General features: G+C 58.9%; 1 protein-coding gene across 1 annotated transcript in view; it reads right to left on the bottom strand.

The window, feature by feature from the left end:
• Positions 1-862: 862 nt before the first annotated feature.
• SLC2A1 (solute carrier family 2 member 1) overlaps positions 863-22,143 on the bottom strand; it is a 29,699-nt gene continuing 8,418 nt past the window's right edge. Inside the window, 9 exon segments of the mRNA NM_001105687.1 lie at positions 863-1,953; positions 2,244-2,447; positions 3,431-3,532; positions 3,987-4,091; positions 4,328-4,515; positions 4,616-4,778; positions 5,282-5,522; positions 5,666-5,826; positions 16,967-17,062. Coding sequence (NP_001099157.1) covers positions 1,753-1,953; positions 2,244-2,447; positions 3,431-3,532; positions 3,987-4,091; positions 4,328-4,515; positions 4,616-4,778; positions 5,282-5,522; positions 5,666-5,826; positions 16,967-17,062 — 1,461 coding nt within the window. The 3' untranslated portion in view covers positions 863-1,752.

The following is a 22,143-nucleotide window of genomic DNA, read 5'->3' as shown; positions in this document are numbered from 1 at the left end:
CTGTTAAGCTGGCTAAGTCCTGGTAGATTCTGTTACCTCTTGACTAGGCACTTGGGCAAGCGCTGGTTTTCCATCTCATCCCCTCCTTCATGCTGAAGAGATGTTAGAGTTTTGCTCGTGTGCAGTTCGGAAGGCAAGTCACTCCCCTACCCCTTGGTGCTTTATTTCATCTGTGTGCCGAGTACTATACTGAATGGTGCTGGGGCCCTAGATAAGCCAAATGGCTTCTGTCCCTGAAATCGGAAAGGTGAGAATGTGCGTCTGTGATGGCGGGTGGAAGGGGCACGCCACAGGAAAGGAACAGATGAGCTGCTCTTGAAATTCGGGGCTGAGGATGGGTCAGCAGTAGCGTCTCAGCTGGAAGCCAGCAGGCTGGTCCCAGTGAAGTGGGAACCAGGCAGCAGCAGGACAGCTCGCTGGTCTGTGCAAAGAACATGGGTTCATTTTGCTGGGGAGAGGGGAGGGGTATAGGGGTTGTGTAGCCTGTTAAGACCACGATTTTTAGTATGTGGGGGGAGGGAGGGGGACTTCCGAGACACAACCTCTCCCAACCTGAGAAATGAAGATACAGGAACCACCCTACCTCCTTCACATCGAGATAACACTTATCAAGCCGAAGCATAAAGGTTGGCACGTGGCTATGACCGGGTATTACAGCACGGGTGTCGAGATAAGGAACTCAGATTTTCTCCGGGTAATGGGCATCTGACAGATTTCCAGACAACACGGGGCCCTGAGCAGCGGTGCTTAGGAGCAGTGGGCTCCTGAGTCAGAAGGGCAGGCGCTGCAGGGAAGCGACTCTGCTGCTCCCTCTCCCACCAGGACCTCCCTGCCCTCGACCCGCAAGCATCTCAAGACCGTGTTTCTAAAAACCAGCCATTTATATCTGTTTAGGTAAGTTACAGAAGGAGTGTGTTGGTGTATTTACAAGTTGGTTTGTCCAGATATACTATAACTTAGTGTCTGTATTTAATATTGACAACCAAAAAATATATATAAATATCTTCCATCTATACACAGCAGGGCAGGAGTGTCCATGTCTTCTGGAGCAGTGAGTTCTCAGCCTCGTGGGGCTCTCCTCTCGGGGTGGTCATCTGGCCCTCAGTGCAAAGGAGACTAGAACCTGGCAGCCCAGTCTGGCCCTTCCCCTCTCCTCCCTGCTCTCCAGTGCTCCCAACTGGTCTCAGGCAAGGAAAGATTAATCTGAGTGGTTTGAGTAGGAAGAGAGGGGCGGGTGAATCCTAACGGAGCCTGACCCCCAGGGCAGGGAGATCCAGGCCTGCGGAAGGGGGTGGCCACAGCCACCTCCCGGAGTAGAAGCCTTGAAGTTCGTAGTTCGATTAGTGTGTCCTTGGTCAGAAGTCCAGCCCTACAGATTAGCTTGGCGAAGAAGGCAAGTGTCTGGACAGGGCTTGGTCCCCACGCTCAGGCGTTGAGGCATTCAGAGTGAAGCCTGGAGGGTGGGGACAGGAGACTCTGGCTGATAAAAAAATAATAACAAAATCAGTAATAAAAAACTTATAAAACCTGCTGCTTGTCTGAATAGGGTTGAGCAACAGTCTTGGTTTTGTTCAAATCCTGGAGCCATGAAAAGTCCTGAATGTTCTTGTGGACATTGCTGCTGGCTGAAGAAAGAAGCCCCGGCCCGGCTCGGCTGCGATGTGTCAGTTTGGAAGTCCCACCCAGCTGCCTGTGCTCCAGAGAGCTCCATGGGGCTGCTGGGAGCAGGCCGGGCAGGCAGTGTGGGGCGCCTCACACTTGGGAATCAGCCCCCAGAGGGTGGAAGAGCTCCTCGGGCGTCTTGTCGCTTTGGCTGGCTCCCCCCTGCCGGAAGCCGGAAGCGATCTCATCGAAGGTCCGGCCTTTAGTCTCAGGAACTTTGAAGTAGGTGAAGATGAAGAACAGAACCAGGAGCACGGTGAAGATGATGAACACGTAGGGGCCGCACAGTTGCTAGAAAGACACGCAGACACATGTCACAGTCATGACCCCCGTTTCCCGGCTGTAGGACTTGGGACGGGTCACTTTACCTCTGGGAACACCCGCCTACCACCCAGGAATGCTGTGCTGCCTGCACCTGGCACGTGACAGGCTCCAGGAGCACCAATCAAAGCTAAGGACAGGACTTGGCCGGGTAACCAGGGCTGGGAGCCTCAGCTTCCTCAGCCAGGAGAAAGCTGCCCAGCACTCTGGGGTAGTGTGCACAGGCAGGAAACAGTGGGTCTGGAGGCAGGGGTTCTCACCTCCACATACTGGAAGCACATGCCCACAATGAAATTCGAGGTCCAGTTGGAGAAGCCAGCGACGGCAACAGCTGCTGGCCGAGGACCCTGGCTGAAGAGCTCAGCCACGATGAACCACGGGATGGGGCCAGGGCCCACTTCAAAGAAGGCCACGAAGCCAAAGATGGCCACGATGCTCAGATAGGACATCCAGGGCAGCTGCTCCTGTTGCGGGGAAAGGAAGGGGAAGTTAGGCTGGGTTGTGCTGGATTCTCAGGGAACAAGCTGCAGAGACGACTCAGAGCAGGCCAAGAGCTCTGGGCTGGAAAGCAGGAGGCCAGGGCGCTGGTCCCGGTCTCTCCGTGTGTCCCGGGCACCCTGCACTGGGTCTCCGTTTTCTCATCTGAACCAGAGGCTAGAAGTCTTGCAGTGTGGCTGCAAGCCTGAGTCCACCCTCTGGCACTGGTAATCAGGTGTACGTGAGCGAGCTGCTAAGAGGAGGCCCCTGCTTCGGGTGCAGTTTGCCACCTGCGGGAGAGACCTCGATTGTATTCCTGGCTCCCAGCTTCACTGGGCCTAGTCCTGGCCGTTGCGGGCATTTGGAGACCAAGTAGCAAATGGGAACTGTCTGTTTCTCAAGTAAGTAAACTAAAAATAAAATTTTTAAAATTACCCTCAGGAAAAAGAATTACCTTCAGGATATATGTATAAGATATAGATGAAACATAAATGACTTTCATGTTTAGACTTGAGACCCAAGATATCTTATATACATGGAAATATTCCAAAATCCAAATACATCTGAAATTCATGGGTCCCAAGCACCTTGGATAAGGGACGCCCAACCTGTAATAACTAAACCACTCCTGGGCTGTGAGAGCTGCAGGGGACTGGGTGGTCTGCACCTCTGGGCTGAGGGTGCAGATATTTCTGGGGCTGTTGCGAAGGTGCGTCGAGGCTATGGATGACACATGCTGGGCGAGGAAACTCCTTGGGGATATGGGGGCTTGGGGCCAGAGGTGCTGTGTTGAGAAACCACCGCCAGAGAGGAATAAGTTCAAGACAGAACGCGAATAGGTTGGAAAGACAGCCTGAGGAGCCAGAAGGGCCTGCCAGGCCACGGCAGAGACAGGCGCTTTGGGATCTGAAGCCCAGGGGCACTTGCCACCCCCTACCCCTGCTTCACCTTTCAGGGCGTGGCCACTCACCAGCAGGGCCAGCGCGATGGTCATGAGCACAGCACAGCCTGCCATGCCTGCCAGGCCGATGAGGTGCAGGGTCCGCCGGCCGGCTCGCTCCACCACGAACAGCTGTGAGCAGGGACAGTGTCAGTGCCACCCCTGCCTGCCACCCCTGGGAACTCCCCCGCCCGGAAGCCTGCACCAACAGAATTGCAAAGACTGGTGTGGAAGACTGTCCCGCCTCCTCCCTGGGGTTCAGCTTGGGGGCCAGATAGGAAGGGGCAGAGAGCTGGCCCCGTGCCTGACAGCCGTCTTAGGGGTACAGTGGAGGATGAAATAGGCAGCCCTGAGACTCAAGACAGCTGAGCCTCTCTTGGCTATGACCTCTGGAGGGCCACTTGCCATCTCATTCCTGAGCCTCTGTGTCAGCTATGTGATATGAGTAATGAACTTTCAAGTTGTTGAAGATGAAACGAGATCCGAGTTATGGAGCAGGTGACACATGGCTGGCTCTCAGCAAATGCTGCCGCTGTCATGAGGCCCTGGCTGGACCCTGGCCACCTGACCAGGGGCAAAGACTCACCGATACGACGGTGAAGGCGGTGTTGACGATGCCGGAGCCGATGGTGGCGTACACAGGCTGCTGCACCCCCGCCTTCTCGAAGATGCTCGTGGAGTAATAGAAGACCTGTCGGACAGAGACACCATGGAGACTCGGCTGGGCGCTGGGACCCTGGCCCTCCCTGCCGGTGTGCAAGCAGGTGTGGAATTCCGGGTGAGAGAGGAACGAGGTGGCCAATGCCTCCTGGGCCTTGCCTCTCGAGGGAGGCGTCTCCTGGCAGAGGCCTGCCTGTTGGCCCGTCTGGGGGACTTGATGGCGGGGTTTGGCTGGGGCCACAGGAAGGGGTGGGTGGGGGCACTCACGGCGTTGATGCCGGACAGCTGCTGGGACAGCTGCAGCACCACGGCGATGAGGATGGGCTGGCGGTAGGCAGGTGAGCGGAAGAGCTCCAGGATGGTGACCTTCTTCTCCCGCATCATCTGCCGGCTCTCCTCCTTCATCTCCTGCAGGTCCCGGGTCACGTCGGCATTCCCACGCAGCTTCTTCAGCACTGGGGGTGGGGGAACCGAGGGAAGGGGGCGTGGCTCAGGGCAGGAAGGCGGCCGGGGCTCGGCGGGGGGCTGGGGAGGAGGGCAGGGCCCGGCCCGTACCACTCTTGGCCCGGTTCTCCTCGTTGCGGTTGATGAGCAGGAAGCGGGGGCTCTCGGGGCACAGGGGCAGCACGATGCACTGCAGCAGGGCTGGGACGAAGATGACGCTCAGCAGCAGGGGCCACAGGTCCTCGTTGCCCATGATGGAGTCCAGGCCGAACACCTGGGGGAAGCAGGCAGTGAGCTCAGTTCTGGAGGCTCTGCCCTGAACAGGAGGGAGGCTTGACCTCCCTGAACCTCAGCTTCCTCCCCTGTGACGTGGGCAAGCTAGGACCTAACTCGCAGCATTACTGGGAGGACAAATGGTGGCTACAGATGGGCCTGGGGTGGCGAGGGGAGGGTTGCTACATGGCCACAGGTAGATTTTAGGAGTGGAGGAGGGAGACCCAAAAGGCACATGGACCTGGAGGCATGAGAGAGCTCAGCATGCAGAAGGAACACTGGGGTCCCCTGGGTGGGGTGCCCAGAGTGAGAGGCTCCGTGACCTTGCTATCCCCCTGAGAAGTCCCCTGTGGGGTTCCTGAGTGGTGTCATGTTCTCTGGGTTCCCTGGACCATGAGGCTGTCCTCTCCAGGGCTGTGGAAGGCTGGGGAAAAGCTCCTCCCTGCTGGACACGGACGCTGGAGCCAGCACACTGTGGGCAGGGGCAGTGCCGGGCGGGCTTACCTGCGCGATGAGGATGCCAACGACGATGCCCAGCTGGTGCAGGGTACCCAGGGCCCCGCGCAGGGCTGTAGGCGACACCTCCCCCACGTACATGGGCACGAAGCCTGTGGTCAGGCCGCAGTACACGCCAATGATGAAGCGGCCCAGGATGAGCATCTCGAAGGACTTGGCCAGCTTTGAGAAGCCCATGAGCACGGCGGACACGAAGGCCAGCAGGTTCATCATCAGCATTGAGTTCCGCCTGCGGTAGGGTTGCAGGTCAGGCAGGGGCTGGGGCAGAGGCGGGGAGGTCTCCACCTCCCACTCCCACTCCCATCAGGGACACTCCCCGGGCAGGAGGGTGCAAGCTCCCCCAGGGGCAGGGCCAGGACCCCTCCTGCTCACCGGCCAAAGCGGTTAACGAAGAGGCCCACAGAGAAGGAGCCAATCATTCCCCCGACGGAGAAGATGGCCACCGAGAGGGACCACAGCGTGGTGAGCGTGGTGGGCAAGATGCGCTCCCCATAGCGGTGGATCCACGTCTGGTTGTAGAACTCCTCGATCACCTGCAGGGGAGAAGCAGCCTGGGTGGGCAAGCGCCGGACCGCACAGCCCACCCTCGGGGAGGGCGCTGGGGAAGCCACGGGGGCCTGGCTCTGCCGCCCTCTCACTGCATGTTCTTGGGCCAACTCCCTCCCTTTGTGTAGGCCTCAGTTTCCTCAGAAACAAAGAGGTGGGCTCCCCTTCTGAGCAACGCACCCGCTGTCACACTTGCCCAAGGTGGGCTTCCAGCGCCCTGTGGTCTCACAACATGGCTTGCCAGGGACAATGGCATATGGAGGTGCAGAGCCACCACGCTCTTTATCAGTGGCCCCTTTTCTGTCCTGCTCACTGTGGCCTAAGGCCCCTGGTCCCTGCCACCAGGCCACCTCGCCAACCCCTTGCTGGGGAGGAAACTGCTGGATGGACAGGTCCTGCCATTCCCTGGGCGCTGCAGGAAGTGCAGACATGATGGCTCTGCACGCAGGGCCTGGTGGGTCAAACACACACACAGGACCCTTCAGCCGCACTCCCGCCCCTAGGCCCAGCTCTGTGGCGGCTGGCCTGGGAGGGCCAGCTTGCAGGACCACGGCTTCCTCCCTCTCTGCCGGGGGCCCAGCTGGGAGGTATGGGGAAGCGCTGTGGACAAGGAAGCAGCTCCGGGAACTGCAGCTACCTGTCCTGGTACAGCCCTGCCCCCTCCCAGGGGAGGGCCTGGCTGGAAGCCAGGTAAGTGGTAGGCGGGCACCACTGGATTTCAGGCGACACAGACACACTCCCAGTGCCACAGGGCTGGCTGGACTCACCCAGAAGACAGTTAGCTGGACACAGGCCCAGCTACCCAGAAGAGCTGCCTGCACACACGTCCCCTCACACACATGCTAGCATAATGTGAATACGCCTGACCCCAGCCAGTCACAGCCTGCCTGCCTCTTCCTGCCTCACTGCTTGCAGCTCATATTCCATTCCATGCCAACCCCATCCACCCCAGAGCCCCTCCCCAGACCCCTGCCGCAAGGTCACACACACAGCAGTAGGCAGCCCCTTGGTCCTCCACCCTCACTGCTCCTGGTCCTCTCTGGCCTCCCCAAGCCACAGGAGTCTGACAGCAGAGGCTGGGGGCGAGCCAGCTGGGAAGACTGCCACAGCCTGCCTCAAGGCTGGAGACACCTGACAGATGCCCAGCCCTGGGACCAGAAGTCGACAGAGAAGCCAGCCAGGGCAGGGATTAGGAACCTGGGCTCTGAATCCGGGCACTAGGAAGTCGGCTCCCAGCTCCGCTCCTGATTTTGGGTGTGACCAAGGGCAAGTTATCCCAATGGCCTCATCTCGACATCTCGGCAGGGAATTAGTGGAACATACTCGCGTGCTCCCACAGCCTCTGGCACTGTCGTCACCTCCAAATCACCCCCTGCACACGCTGGGAGCAGCCCGAAGGCAGTGCAGACCCCACAGCGCCCACTTGAGCCTTCAAGCCACGATTCAAAATCAAGGCCCCAGGCCCGCCTCGCGCCCTACCATCATCTTCCACCCGCAATGCGTCGGCCACCCCGCCCTCCGCACCGCTGAGACGCTGTCACTCCTGCCCGACGCTGACCCAGCTCTGCGGGAGAGACAGGAGGACCTGGGGAGGAGACGGACGCTGGGTTCTGCTGGGCGACGAGAAGGCCGGCTTCGCCACAGCCAGAGAGCGAGCGTCTCTCAAGGCTCAACGCCGACTGCAGAGCACTGGCTGGGAACAGTGACATCCCCGTTATCAGGCCCGGCGGAGGACAGGCTGTTCTGGAGCAGGGAGCTATCCAGATAAATGACGCGCGCCCCTCGGAGGGCCACACTGACCCACTGTGGGGACTGAAATTGTTCTTCCTACTGTCGCTGTCACCAGAAGCCCGAGCAGGGCTCCGGCATGACGCCATCCCTGGGCTCTGCTCCCTGGGCGCGGCTGGGGCCCGGTGGCTCTTGGTTTCTGCATCTCATGGTTCTCAGGGTCTCTCCCCACCGCTCTGGGGGCTCAGAGCTCTTCGCACGCAGCTCCCCAGCCCTCTGTTCAAGTCCGCCAGGCAGCCAGCTGGTGGGACTTGTTTGAAGTGCATGCTAAGGGCAAGTGCTCTGCGGGCTCCCACTGCCTACAAGAGGTTTCTCTTTTGGCAACTGGGTCTTTACCTCTCCCCCCGAGGTGTTGAGGCAGCTGGTAAGCAGACCCCGTGTATAAAGGGGGCCTTATCAGAGCCCCACACAATCAGAGAGGGTCCAAGCCAGGGCTAGCTCCTCCAGGGCTCAGCAGCTCCTCCATGTCCCAGCTCACGTCAAGCAGTTGAGGAAGGGTAAGAAGCCGGCCAGCTTCCTTCACTTTGACCTTGCCCCACTCAGCAACCCCCTCCACCACCCCCTCCACCAGCACCACCACCAAGCTGCACTTCTTAGCCAAGCCACAGCCGGGCTGTGGACTTTCTGCCTCTTCATTTGGCGGCTGGATTCCTGGGAAGAAACTGTGCCTGGATTTCCATTCCTGCTCTGGTCTGGGGACTCTGTGTCTGCTCCTCCCCGGGGGTCCATAGGACACGGTGCAGGCATGCCAGGGGGCCCTCAGATAATTGGGAAGAATCCAACATGGGGAAAAGTCCTGGGGCCCCCTCTTTTGCCAAACACTGTCCCCAGCATCCACTTAGAAGTGTCGGGTGCCTCTTGGGGAAGAGGACCCGACTCACCACTGCCCTAGCAGACCAGGCTCCCCCAGGCTCCTGGCTGACTCCTCAGCCCCAGCTCATGTGTGAGGCAGGGCCAGCCATGTGCCTATTTTTTTTTTTTTAAGATTTATTTATGTATTTGAAAGAGTTACACAGAGAGAGGAGAAGCAGAGAGAGAGGTCTTCCATCCACTGGTTCACTCCCCAATTCAACGGTAAGAGCTGCACCCATCAAAAGCCAGAAGCCAGGAGCTTCTTCTAGGTCTCCCATGTGGGTGCAGGGGCCCACGGACTTGGGCCATCTTCCACTGCTTTCCCAGGCCATAGCAGAGAGCTGGATGGGAAGAGGGGCAGCCTGGACTCGAACCGGCGCCCATATGGGATGCTGGCACTGCAGGCGGCAGGTTTACTAGCTATGCCACAGTGCTGGTCCCATGTGCCTGTTCTGAACACTCTACCCACATGCCCATCACAAGCCTGAGCAGGGCCCTGGATCCTGCCACTGCCCCTGCTCGCGACCCTCCCTGGTCCTAGCGATTCTGCCCCTGGCTGGAGCTACTTCTGCATTCACGCGGCACCTGGCCTGGGTCTCGCCTGGGTTCTGCCTCAGACTCTTCCCATCCGCCAAAGCCAGGTCCATTTCCCACAGTTAAGTACTCGGCAGCACGCAGAGCCCTGCAGTCCGCCAGGTGCAGCTGCTTCCTTCCAGCCCATTCGTGCCCTTCACCTTCCTGGAGGCACAGGAAGGGAGGATTCTGGTCAGTGTGTGTGTGTGTGTGTGTGTGTGTGTGTGTGTGTGTGTGGCAGGGGTGAGCAGTCACGGCATTGGCCTGCCAAGAGCAGAGAGAGATCTGCCTAGAGACCTCTGTCCAAGCCCCTTGTTGAGCCTAGAGGGCAAAGAGGCCCCCAGGAGAGCTGGTGGGGCTGGCATGGAGGGTGAGCTCTGGGCAGCTGAGATGCCCAGGACTGGCTGGTTTCCAATAAGGAGCTATTCCTCACCCAGGGGGTCGGCGGGAGGCCTGCGTGTGCCTAGGGATGTCGGGGAAGCCCCCCACCCCCACCCCCAGGCGGTGGATTAGGACGCCACTCGGCCTGCCCAGACAGGAAGTCCTCACTTCCTCTCTGCGTCTGTGGAGGCGCATGCGGTGGCGCACGTCACCTGGCACACGAATAAACCGTTCCTGTCCTCACCGCAGTTCTCTAGAACGAAGCCTCTGCCTCTGGTGGCCAAGACAGTGCCTGGAGGCCCGTGTCCCCTATCAGAGTGCCCGGGTCCCTGTCCCGGCTCCCCTGCAGCTCCCAGCTCCCTGCTACTGTGCATCCTGGCAGGTAGGAGGCGATGGCGCCAGCGGTCAGGTCCCTGCCACCCACGTGGGAGAACAGGGACGGAGCTGCTGGCTCCAGGCTTCAGTGTATCTGGCCGCGGCTGTCGTAGGCATCTGGGGTGTGAATCAGCAGATGGAAGCTCTCTGATTCTGTCTTTCAAAAGAAGAAAGAGCAGCAGCAGCCACTGCCTTCAGGGAGGTGCTTGGGGCAGGGTTCCCGTGTTTCAGTTGCCGGAGGCTCAAGCACTGCCCTAAGGACCCCACAGGGTAAGTAAGGAAGCCCCTGCCTCGGGGGGTCAGGCCGGCTTCAGACCCGGAGGGGCCCGGCAGGTCTGCAGCCGCAGGGGGCAGAACCAGAGCCAGGCTTCAGCTCAGAGAAAGGAAGTGCACAGCAGGCCTAGGCTGCTCATTTTACAGGTAGTGAGCTCCCCGTCTGTGAGGAGCATGCAAGCAAGTTCCAAACAGTCACCAGGAGGCTCATCCGGGAGACAGGATCTTGTTCCAGGCTGGCCTTACCATCCTTCCCTGTGGACTCTCCTGCACCCCAGGAGCCTGGGTTTCCTGAGTCATCCCCAGCAGGGCCCCCTCTCGGCCCTCCCTCCTCTTTCCTAGGTGGGACTGTGGGGAGGAAGGAGTTAAACAGCCAGCCAAACTTCCAGCTCCAGGCAGAGGGAGAAAAGGCCAGCTTGTCCAGCTCCGTCCTTCAGCCTGGCCTTGACCTCTACTCCCTGCCTCCTCCTCCTCCCCCTTCCCAGTTGGGCTGGCCTCCGGTCCCGCACCCTACGACCCAGGGCTTCTATCTCCATAGCAACTCAGAAACCAGCAGATCAGCTGTGAGCCAGGTGGGGCTGCGCGGATAACCCCTCCCAGGGGCTGGGAGAAGGGGACCAGGTTGGAGCCCGAAGCAGGGCCCCAGCCCCACAGCAGAGGATCGGACCACCCAGGCTGCTGGCTTTCTCTGGGCAGGCGGGCAGGCGGCAACAGCCCAACAGCTCAGCCCCTGGAAGTGCTTTTTGGCCCCAACCCTTCCTGTGGTGCTCGCAGGACCTGGACACCCACGCCTCTGTGCTTTGCTCTTAGCTTGGTCACCTTTCAGAGAACGCATGGGGCGGGGGCTCCCGTGCAAAGCAGGCTGGGTAGCCACCCCCCACCATGGCAGGGCAGAAGTTCTCCAGCGGGCGCTCTTGTCCCCCTCCCCTGGAGGACACCTGCTGGGCCCAGAGCCTCCTGTGGTTGTCACACTGGCTACCTGGTGTCTAGCTGAGCAGAGGCTAGGGATGCCACTGAAGATCCTGGCACGCACAGGGCAGCCCCTACCACACCGGGGGACGGACCCAGGGAGCCGTCAGCCCCTGGTCGCCGGGCGGGCAAGTGCCTTCTCCCTCGCCCTTCTCAGCTCCCGTGGTTGTTTCCATCATGGTCCTCAGACCATGTGTGACTGAGGGGGCTCGGAGACGAGGTGGCTGTGACAGGGTGTGGTGGTATGGGGGATGGTGCAACTGCCCGCAGGAGACCGTTGAGATGCCCACACACCAGCAGGCCTGACTCAGCTCCCGTCAGAGCTGGGTGGCAGCTGCGGGTGGCGGCAGGGTGGCGAGGTGCCCTCCTTCCACCGTGGTCAGGGACAGACTGGAGTCTGCCTCCACGTACTCACACCCCAGCTCTGCCACTCGCTAGCCATGTGGCCTGGGCATAGTCGCTTAACATCTCTGTGCTCCAGTCTCCTCTACACCAGGGATCGTAGGAATGGGGGCCATGAGGGGCTGAGCTACTACGGGGTGTAGTGGTGGTGCTGGGCAAAGGAGGAATGGGACCCAGGACTGTTGGCATCAAGGAGGGGCTGCCTGGAGCCAGGACGGGCGGGGAGCTGCGTGTCGCCTCCCCCAGCCCAGGCGGTTCTTTCAATCAAGCCGGGTCCCCTGGCAGCCTCCATCCGCTCTGTCCCACAGCCACCAGGCCCCTCCCAGCCCAGCCTCTGCGTTCTGAGGATACCTCATTCCCAGACAAGCCTGACGCTGCCCTTTGGCCAAGCCCTCGGAGTTTCTCAATGGCTTTTAGTCAGCTGTGTTGGCAACTGAGCCGCTTGGGGAGAGGAGAGGCAGCTCTCAGACGGGCCCCGCGTTCACTTCCCCGCTCCCCCGTACCGCCCCGTGGTTGGGCTGGCCTTGTCTGCCGCCACCCTCCGCCCTCAGGGGCAGGGCACCATCACTCACAGTGCAGGGCAGGGGCAGGGGCAGGCAGGGCACGGGCGGAGGAGGCGCAAGGCCCAGAGTCCACCTCTGACGCAGCCTGGCTCGCCGTATGACCTCACCTAGCCTCGCTTTCCTCCCCTATAAAAGGGGAAGATAATTTCACCCGCCTGCCTGTAGGAGGTAATTTATGGGTCGGGTGCTTTGTAAACATTTAAGATAATATTAAGATTAATTAACCACTTCCAGGAGGAAGCCCTCTGGGGCCTCTTTTATGGCGGAGAACAAGTTTCTGGTAATTAGCAGCAGAGCCGGCGTCTTCACCATGAATGGGGAGAAGCCTCTTCCCGAGAGCAGGCAAACCATGGCCGTTGCCCAAGAGACGTTGTTCTAAGTGGACAGGGGAGCTGGCGAGCCCGGTCTGCGGGAGCCAGCAGCTCCACATCGGCGCACACAGCACGCCGCCGTGTCTTTGCACACGCGGCTCCCGTTGCCTGGATCCCTGTCCCTCCTCCCTGGGAGATGAGGGTAGGGCAGGGGGACTGTGTTGTGTTCCTGCACCTGCCTCCTGCGATGTCAGCATCCATATAGGAGTGCCTGTTCAAGTCCTGGCTGCTCTGCTTCCGATCCAGCTCCCTGCTGAAGCGCCTGGGAAGGCAGCAGATGATGGCCCAAGTGCTCGGGCCCCTGCAACCCATGTGGGAGACCTGGTTGGAGTTCCTGGCTCCTGGCTTTAACATGACCCAGCCCCAGCTGTTGAAGCCATTTGGGGAGTGACCTAGGGGATGGAAGATAACCCTCTCTCTCTCTCTCTCATCTGTCACTCTGCCTTTCAAATAAATAAATCTTAAAAGAAAAAGTCTAGGGGCTGGTGCTATGGCATAGCAGGTTAAACCACTGCCTGCCGTGCCAGCTTCCCATAGGGGCGCTGGTTTAGTCTTACATGTTCCACTTCGGACCCAGCTCCCTGCTAATGACCTGGGAAAGCAGCGGAGGACGCTCCAAGTCCCTAGGGTCCTGCACATGGGAGACCCGGATGAATCTCCTGGCTCTGCCTTCAGCTTGGTCCAGCCCTGGCTGTTGCAGCCATCTGGGGAGTGACCCAGCAGATGGAAGAGCTCCCTCCCTCTCTCGTTCTGTAGCTCTGCCTTTCAAATAAATAACTAAATCTCTTTTTTTTTTTAAAAATGAACATTTACATTGTATCAGGTACTATAAGTAACCTGGAGATGATCCAGAGTACACAGGGGAAGAAACAGAGGCTGTGCGCAAATACTGGACCGTTCTGTACTAGGGATTTGAGCACCCAGGATTTCCTGTCTGCAGGGGGTCCTGGAGTCCCTGCCCCTGGGGATACTGAGGGATGCCTGCATCGAGCTCTCTCCAAGGGGGTCTCTGCTGCCCCTATGGACGGGCAGGCCGTGGAGGGCAGGGACAGAGCCTGGTGGCCCCTCTGTCACAACACGCTGGCTCCCAGCCACACTTTCATGCCATACCCTTGGGTCCACCTAGCCTTCCCTTGCATGTGGAATTGGAATATATCTTTCCAGCCTGTGCTGGTTGGAACAACTCCGGCCAGGCTTGTTTGTACGACGCGGAAGCAAACATGCGCCCGAAACGCTGCTAGCTTTCAGTGTTGTGTCCTCAGCCCTGGGGCTCGGAGCTGGTTCCCATGTGACCCTCGGACAGGAGGCCCCCAGAACTGCTAATAAACGCAGCGCACAGCCCCCGCTGGGGTCCGTGGATGGTCCTTCTCTTCTACCCATGGTCCATGGGAGTGCTGACCTTTTACCTCATTCCGATTAGATGGGAGACCCTGATTCTAGAACTGCCCACAGCTTCAGAAGTATCTTAGGACCTGCCCACACTTCCTCTTCTTCACGGTCTCCTCCACGGATTCCTTACAGCACATTTAAAAGTCCTCAATTAAGAGAAAGGGAGAAGGCTGGCGCCGCGGCTCACTAGGCTAATCCTCCTAGTTCTAGTCCCGGTTGGGGCGCCGGATTCTGTCCCGGTTGCCCCTCTTCCAGGCCAGCTCTCTGCTGTGGCCAGGGAGTGCAGTGGAGGATGGCCCAAGTCCTTGAGCCCTGCACCCCATGGGAGACCAGGATAAGTACCTGGCTCCTGCCTTCGGATCAGCCTGGTGCGCCGGCCACGGCGGCCATTGGAGGGTGAACCAACGGCAAAGGAAGACCTTTCTCTCTGTGTCTCTCTCTCACTGTCAAAAAAAAAAAAAAAAAAAAAAAAAAAGAGAGAGAGAGAGAGAAGAAACCGTAGCCTGGCAATGTGCTCCTGTCTGCCCTCCCTTGGAAGGGCCGACTCCTCGCTCTCCTCTGGTTCCTCAGCCTGCACCGCGAGGCTGCTCCTACCCGCACAGCCCCTCCCTCCAGCTCTCCCAGTCACAGGGCGGCCACTGCCCCTCTGGCCCTCAGCAGTGCTAACTGCCCCGTCCAGTTCAGCCACGGGGCATCTGACGGCTCCTGCACGTCATTTGGCTGCCCCGTGCCTGCTGTCACAAAAGCTCCATTCTAGCGCTGAGGACACGCGGCGAGCGGGCCCTTCACGAGCCCGCATCCTCCTGCTGTTGAAGCTTCCGTCTCCTGGTTTTGGAGGTCCCAGCTCTCCTTGTACCCGCTGCCCCCTTCTCCTACCAATGGGGAGGTCTCTGGAGTCCTGGCTCTTGTTCTTCCTTCTGTCCCACACAGTCTCTCTAGGAGATCCTCCACGCCTGCCTGTGCAGCAGTGACCCACTCCTATTCCCGTCCAGTGCCTCCCGCACTTCCACAGCTGTGTCCAGGCCTCGATTCCTGCACACCTCACCACGCCTGCTCCTCTTCAAGACCCCACCCACAGCACCCAAGCCGTCCAAACCCTTCTGCTGTCCTCACTCAGCTGACGGCCGGATCCTGCCCATTCGTCCTTCTGAGGGCTTGGTTTGGCGTCACCAATGCGACAGCAGCTTGCTCACTGGCTCCCCTGTCTCTGGCCTCACATTCTGATGCAGCCCACCACACCAGACACCTGAGTCGTTTTCCTGAAATGCAGATCGGATCACCCCTGTCCTTTCAAGCCCACACTCCCCAGCCTGGCTAATGCACAGGTGCCCCCAGGCCCGCTGTGCCTGCGCCGTGCCACACTGCTGAATGACCATCTGCCAGTCAAGCCCACCACAAGGCCCTTTGTGGTCCAGCTCTCGCGTGCATTTGCATCGTGGGGCTCCCCGGCGTCCCCTCTCCTCCCGCTCACCTTAGGGCCAGGCCTTCCTGAACACCGGACTTCCTCTTTCCTGGGTATTTTACTCCCATGCTTGCACCTGCCTCCCCACTGCTGCTGGGGTTCTGTTCTGGTTCCTCCTCTTTCCTGCCCTGGGTGCCTCCTCAGGCATGAACTCACTCTACGATCTCCTTCAAGACAGCGCTCAGTCCTTCAGCTCTCAACCTTGGCTGCACAAGTAGAATCAGGATGCTTGAAAACTCAAGACCCAAACAGCATCCCAGACCCAAGTGAGTGAGAATCTGGGGGTGTACAGGAGCCCCCAGTGTGCCATCGAGGTGGACAGCCAGCCTCCCTCGGTTGCATCCTCCTCCGCCTTGCAGACAGACTGCCCATGTGCAAGGATTCCCAAAGGGCACCAGCTCCGAAGCACACACCTTGGCAAGGGCTGCTCAGGGCACTTAGCAAGAAGCAGGGCTTGGGGCTGTTCCAAGCCTGAGCCCACAGTCGCCATGTCCAGGCGAGTCTGGAAAAGTTCCGTCAGCTGGGCTGCAGCTGGGCATGACTCAGCAGCCCCAGCCTTCCTGGTGACCTGCTCCCCAGCATCGGGCGTGGTCCCCATAGCCAACCTCTGCCTATCTGGAGGAAGCCCAGCTCTGATGCCAGACACTGCTCAGTTCCCCCAACAGGCCTGTGAGCCCGAGGAGCCAGTCACACTCATTTTCCTGTCCTGGCTGTCTGGCCGGGGAGCGTGGCCCTGACAGCAGTGCCATCTCATCTCCCTGGGGAGACGCGGACATTTAAACTGCCCAGCCGGTTGGTTAGGAAGACAGCTTGAGATTGTGTGAACAATAGAACTCCGTTCTGGCTTGACCATCCCTGGCTATGTGACCCAGGGCCTCAGTTTTCCACATCTATAAAATGGAAATCAGCACCCAAACCTTGTGCAAACACGCAGAATGCCTGGTACAAGGAATGACTCCATTCCGTTTGCTTTCTTGCCCTTCCCTGTCCCCCCACTCCCCTCTCCTCCCTAAGGCACAAAGGTGGGGCCGCAGGTGATCACCAGGGCCCTCCTAACCCTGACATCCCAGTGAATGAGAGAGGACAGATCTGGGACGCACTGTGGAGAGAAGGAAGTCAGAACAGACTTCCTTCCGCTGCGGGTCCCTTTCTCCTCTGCCTGGCACAGGGCCTCCAGGGACAGGAGGCAGTGTCAACCCAGAACTGAATGCCTTACAAGGGAGTGAGTTGTGTGTGGGTGTAGGTGGGTCAGGGGGAGGCGGTGGGGGGGGTGAGGAGCACAGGCTCCAGGACCACCTGGAGGGAAGGGCTGACACCAGCTGTCTCTCTGCCCAGCCGGGTGGTGGTGGGCAGGTGTCTCCTCTCCGGCCAGCTTCCCCACCAGGCTGCCTGTCTTTAGAGGGCTGCGGTGGGCATCGAGTGACAGAAGCACCAGGAAAACCCTGCAGTCCTGGGGGCGCCATACCGGGGCAGCATCCTTGTGCTGAGTGTGGCTTTGTCGTGAGAGCTCACATTGGGTGGGAGGTTGGTGAAGATGACCTATGAAGACCCCCAAGTCTGTGAGCCCCGCAGCCCCACAATCCCAAGGCCAGAGCTAGGAGGCTCTGACACGGTCAGGGTCCGACAATTGGCTGTGGAGGCAGAGGGTGAACTGATGCCGATGACAAACAGGTGGTGGGTGCAGCAGAGCGAGCAGGTGTCTGAAAGCCATGCAGGCCACAGCACTCACCTTCTGGGGGGCGTTGATGACTCCAGTGTTGTAGCCAAACTGCAGGGAGCCGAGCACTGCTCCTCCCACGGCCAGCATGAGGCGGCCCGTCACCTTCTGCGGAGAAACAAACCACAGTTACAGGCGTGTCTGGGCCCAGGTTACCGCAGGGCAGGGCTCGGGCTGGCAGGTTCCCATGCTCAGATATCTTGCCTGCCTTCTGGCACCACACCCATCCTTCTCCCAGGAAACTTGGCCACTTCCTGACCTCGGGTGGCCAAACCAGCCCTGCTGACTTCTAGACACTGGGCCGGCCAGATCACTTCCTGGGGAGAAAGGGCAAGTAGGGTCTTCTCTCTGCAGCCGGGTCTTGGCGTCAGATTTTCCGGAGCCTCATTCTCTCCATAGAGCCACGCGTGGGGTTCAGTGGCTCCTGACTCTCTGGGGGGTACTCTCGCGCAAAAGGGTGCAAATGGGAGCAGCACAGATGGGGGAAGCTCCTGATCCCAGCCCGTCTGCTCCGTGAGCACTATCAGCGAAGGTCAGACTGCCCTCTCCCCTCTGCCTGCTTGTCTGCAAAATCGGGGCAACCATGATGGTGAGCCCTGGAGAGGTGATCCTGGCCCTGCCCGTGCCTCCACTCATGGGGCAGGAGACCCTGGGGGGAACTCAGGGCTCCAGACGCCCCACCCAGCACCCCTCACGGCAACACTCCCCAAACCACAAGCTTCTCAGGGCTGTGTGGCCACGGATGACATAGCAGCCAGGAATGTGCTTTAGAAAAGCACACGACACAAGGCGAGGACGCGTGTTGGGCCAAGGGAGGAGGGGAGGGTGGTGTTGTGGAAGCCTGAGGGCGCGAAGGCAGCAGGAAGGGATGGGGCCAGCAGGTGAAAGGGCTCTGCTTACAGACAGGTAAAAGGCTGGCGAGGTGTCTGCCTTGCTAGGGAAGGGACAGAACTCTTTCCGGCTTTTCAAATGAGGGAGCCAAGAAATGTGACATCAGACAGGCCCTTAACTGGCTACGGGAGCACGGAACCCGGGGAGGCTCGCCCAGGGCAGGGCTGGTGTTCAGGCCGGGCACCACGGCAGGCTGGGCAGAGGGTGTGTGTGTGTGTCTGGGGGCCGGGTAGGAAGCCCAGACTCCTGAGTCACATTCGTGGAGGATTGCCTCAGCCCGCCACAGCCTGGCTGTGCGCCCCGGTTCCCACACAGAACCCAGAAGCGGCCCTGACTTCGAGATCAGCGCTGATAGCGCTGGGCGGGGCTGTTCATCAGACAGGTTCCCAGTACGGTCCCTGCGCTCTCCAGAAGCCCATCAGGCAGCGACTGCGAGAGCCAAGGCTCTCCCATCAGAAGCTGGGAAAGAGGGAAGAGGCTTCCGCCCGGCCACGGTGCCCAGCTCACACCCATTCCGTGTCAGGACCCCCCTGGCCGGTCCACCTGCCCCTCCTTGGCGAACCTCTGCATGTTCAAAAGCCTGCTTTGTCTCAACTCCTCGGGGAGCCCTCAGACTGGGGACTGTCGCTCTGAGTGAGCCCCTGACAAGCCTCTACTCCATGGGGCCCCCTCCGTGCTCTGCCCCCTGCCATACTCCCTGCCACACCCCCCCTCCAAAAAAAAAAAAACGACCCGGACCAGGCCCAAGTCTGCAGGTGGCCCCTGGCATTGTGGAGGCTGCTGTAGGGCAGTGAGGAGCAGCAGCAGGAGGGCTCAGGCACTGAGCCGTGCACCCTGCCAGGCGCTGGGCCTCGTGCTTTTGCTTGGCTTATCCAGGATGTGATGCTCAGGGTACGCAAGATAAATATTTTTCCAGTACACAATAGAATAGCTAGAAAAGCAGCAAGGCAAACCTATGATTTCATAAGGTACAGCTCAGCTATAAAAAAAAAAAAAAAAAAAAGCCGGAATACCTAAGAAGAAAGCTCTCTCTATGGATTGATCTGGGACAGTCTCCAAGCCACAGTGCTAAGCAAAAGTGAGCTTCAGCGCATGTGGGTTGCATGTCACCTTTCATGTGAAAAAAACCAAATTGGCTGGGTGGGGGCGGGGTGGAGGGAGGATATTTATGCATCTCTCTATATAAAAGAATGGGCAGGAGGGCTGGTGTTGCGGCTCAGCAGGTTAAACCACCGCCAGCCATGCTGGCATCCGTGTGAGCGCCGTTCCCACTTCTGACCCAGCCACTGTACCACGTGAGAGACCCAGGTGGAGCTCCAGGCTTCTGGCGTTGGCCTTGCCCAGCCCCGGCTGTTGCAGCCACCTGGGGAGTGAACCAGTGGATGGAAGATCTCTCTCTCTCTCTCACTCTTTCAAGTAAATAAATAAATCTTTTTTAAGGAAGGGATGGGCAAGAAAATGAATGCTGTTCCTGGAGGAACTGGAGGGGCTATGAGAAAGACATCGTTTTATATCCTTTTTTGCACTTTTTTTTTTTTTTTTTTTTTTTTTTACAGGCAGAATGGACAGTGAGAGAGAGAGACAGAGAGAAAGGTCTTCCTTTGCCGTTGGTTCACCCTCCAATGGCTGCCGCGGCCGGCGCGCTGCAGCCGGCGCTTTTCCTGGTCTCCCATGGGGTGCAGGGCCCAAGCACCTGGGCCATCCTCCACTGCACTCCCTGGCCACAGCAGAGGGCTGGCCTGGAAGAGGGGCAACCGGGACAGAATCTGGCGCCCTGACTGGGACTAGAACCCAGTGTGCCGGCGCCGCTAGGCGGAGGATTAGCCTAGTGAGCCGCGGCGCCGGCTCTTTTTTGCACTTTTTGTTTTTGGATTCTGGACCATGTGAGTGGATCATCTATTCAAAATAATTTTTACAAATCCTTCAAATTCCTACTACTTTATTTTTTTTAAAGATTTGTTTATTTATTTGAAAGTCTGAGTTATACAGAGAGAGGAGAGGCAGAGAAAGAGGTCTTCCATCCACTGGTTCACTCCCCAATGGCGCCAATCTGAAGCCAGGAGCCAGGAGCTTCCTCCAGGTCTCCCATGCAGGTGCAGGGGCCCAAGGACTTGGGCCATCTTCCACTGCTTTCCCAGGCCAGAGCAGAGAGCCAGATTGGAAGTAGAGCAGCCGGGTCTCGAACTGGTGCCCATATGGGATGCCGGCACTGCAAGCAATGGCTTTACCTGCTACACCATGGCGCTGGCCCCACTTTATTTTTTTTAAAGATTTATTTTTATTTACTTGAAAGACAGGGTTACAGAGAGAGGTGGAGACAGAGAGAGAGAGAGGTCTCCTATCCTCCTATTACTTTAAACAAGCAATTTCAGTAAAAATAGTACGTGAAAAGTAATACAGATCGGTGACCCATGAATCTGGCCAAACACACGCCAGCGGAGCATGAGCCAGCGAAGGATGCACAGCAGTGGCCCTGTTCTATTTAAGTCCCGCCCGGATGTTCCAGAGGTCTCCAGGCCTCTGACGTCATCCTTCGGGCCCCCCTGCAGCCTCTGATAGTGGGGGCTGCTGGGAGCCAAGGACAAACCCCTGTGGTGGACTTTTGCCACTGGCAGGTCAAGGCCAAGCTCTGCTTTAGGAAACCTGCCCACCACGCCCTGGTTATACTCACACCCACCCAGGCAGGCTGCTGCCTTAGGACCCACTGCAATCCTGTCACTAGCGCATGTTCCAGGCCCCGACCTGGAGCTGGGGCCCTGGGTGACGCCATGGAAGGAAGGGGCTTGCAAGTCCCTGGGGGGCTGGGGCTGGGGCAGAGCGGGGAGGCAGACGAAGAAAAGAGGTCTGGGCTTCAATGTGTGTGTGTGTGTGGGGGGGTGCCACGAGGCACCGTGGGAGTCCTGGCAGGACAGACTTTTAATTTTGCCTGGGGGAAGTCAGGGATGGGTTCCCAAGAGATGACATTGGAGCTGGGCTGTGGGGGCACACAGGGAGTCTGCCAAGTGGCGAAGCAGCAGCAAGGCTGCATTCCAGGCAGACAGGACGGTACGTGCAAGGGGAGAGATGGGCCGACAGGTCCAGGTGAAGAAGCGGGGTGCTTGGCGTGGCTGCCGCTCCGAGCCCCTGGCTGCCAGCCTCTATCGGTGCCCATCATGGGCCACAAGTGTTTGCCAGATCAGAGAAGGGACGGACAGGAAGCCACCTCCACTGGGCCGTCTCTGTACCACCTGCTCCTGCCAGCCTGACGCCGAAGCTGAAGGGCCGTAATGCAGTCTGTTCACACAATGGGCATTGTCCTAGGTGTGGAGCTAACAGAATAGCTGATGATGACTTAGAGAAGGGTAAAGTGCCGCCAGCTGTGCCTTTCTGGTGGACCTTTTTCAGTCGTGTGCAGCAATGTGGAGCCTAGACTCTCCCCCCCCCCCCCCACAGAGGCCTATTACCACCCCCTGGGAATGCAGCTGTCTTCAGAAATGTTCTCTGCTCTCCTATAGGCCATTGGCCTAGCTGTGATCTCAGCCTCCAGCTTAATACTTTAAGAATGGACGTGGGGGGCCCAGCACGTTGGCATGGCAGTGCCACATATGGACACCGGTACTTGTTCTGGCTGCTCCACTTCCCAACCAGTTCCCTGCTAGTGGCCTGGGACACACAGCAGAGGATGGCCCAAGTGCTTGGGCCTCTGCCACCCACATGGGAGACCTGGAAGAAGCTCCTAGTTCCTGGCTTCGGCCTGGCTCAGCCCTGGGCTGTTGTGGCCACTTGGGGAGTGAACCAGTGGATGGAAGACCTCTCTCTCGTAACTCTGCCTTTCAAATAAATAACCAGGATCTTCTAGTCTCTGCAGTTGAGTACCCAGGGCAAAGACCTCCCAGAGCTATCACAAAACACAGAAAATCCACCACTACTCCATGTAACTTTTCTGTGTGCATCTGTTTTGCTATTCTGACCCAGCTGTTGCTCAAACCCCTGATGAGGACTGGCACGTCAGCTCTGATAAGTGGAAGCTGCCTGGCAGACCCCACCACATCTCCTCTCCAAGCCCATGGGCTGCAAGAGAGATATTGAAGTTAGGGGACCAAACTCAAGTCCCAGCTCTCCCAGGAGTGCCACATGCCCAGTCCAGCCACCGCCTGAGCTCAAGGTCCCCACACCTTGCCCGCAGTTCTGGAGGTCCCAAAGCCCACCAAGAGCTCTCTCTGTCCCAGGAGGCCACTGAAGAGGTGTTTGCTTTGAGGACCTCTCCTGCACAGGCTGGGATGCTGGTTGGCCTGGGCAAAACCACAGCCTTTTGGCTG

This window comes from Oryctolagus cuniculus, chromosome 7 (assembly GCF_051225735.1).
Source record: "Oryctolagus cuniculus isolate XC-2025 breed Fujian yellow rabbit chromosome 7, ASM5122573v1, whole genome shotgun sequence".
Classification (NCBI taxonomy): Eukaryota; Metazoa; Chordata; class Mammalia; order Lagomorpha; family Leporidae; genus Oryctolagus; species Oryctolagus cuniculus.
This window is presented reverse-complemented; position numbering and strand designations above follow the sequence as displayed.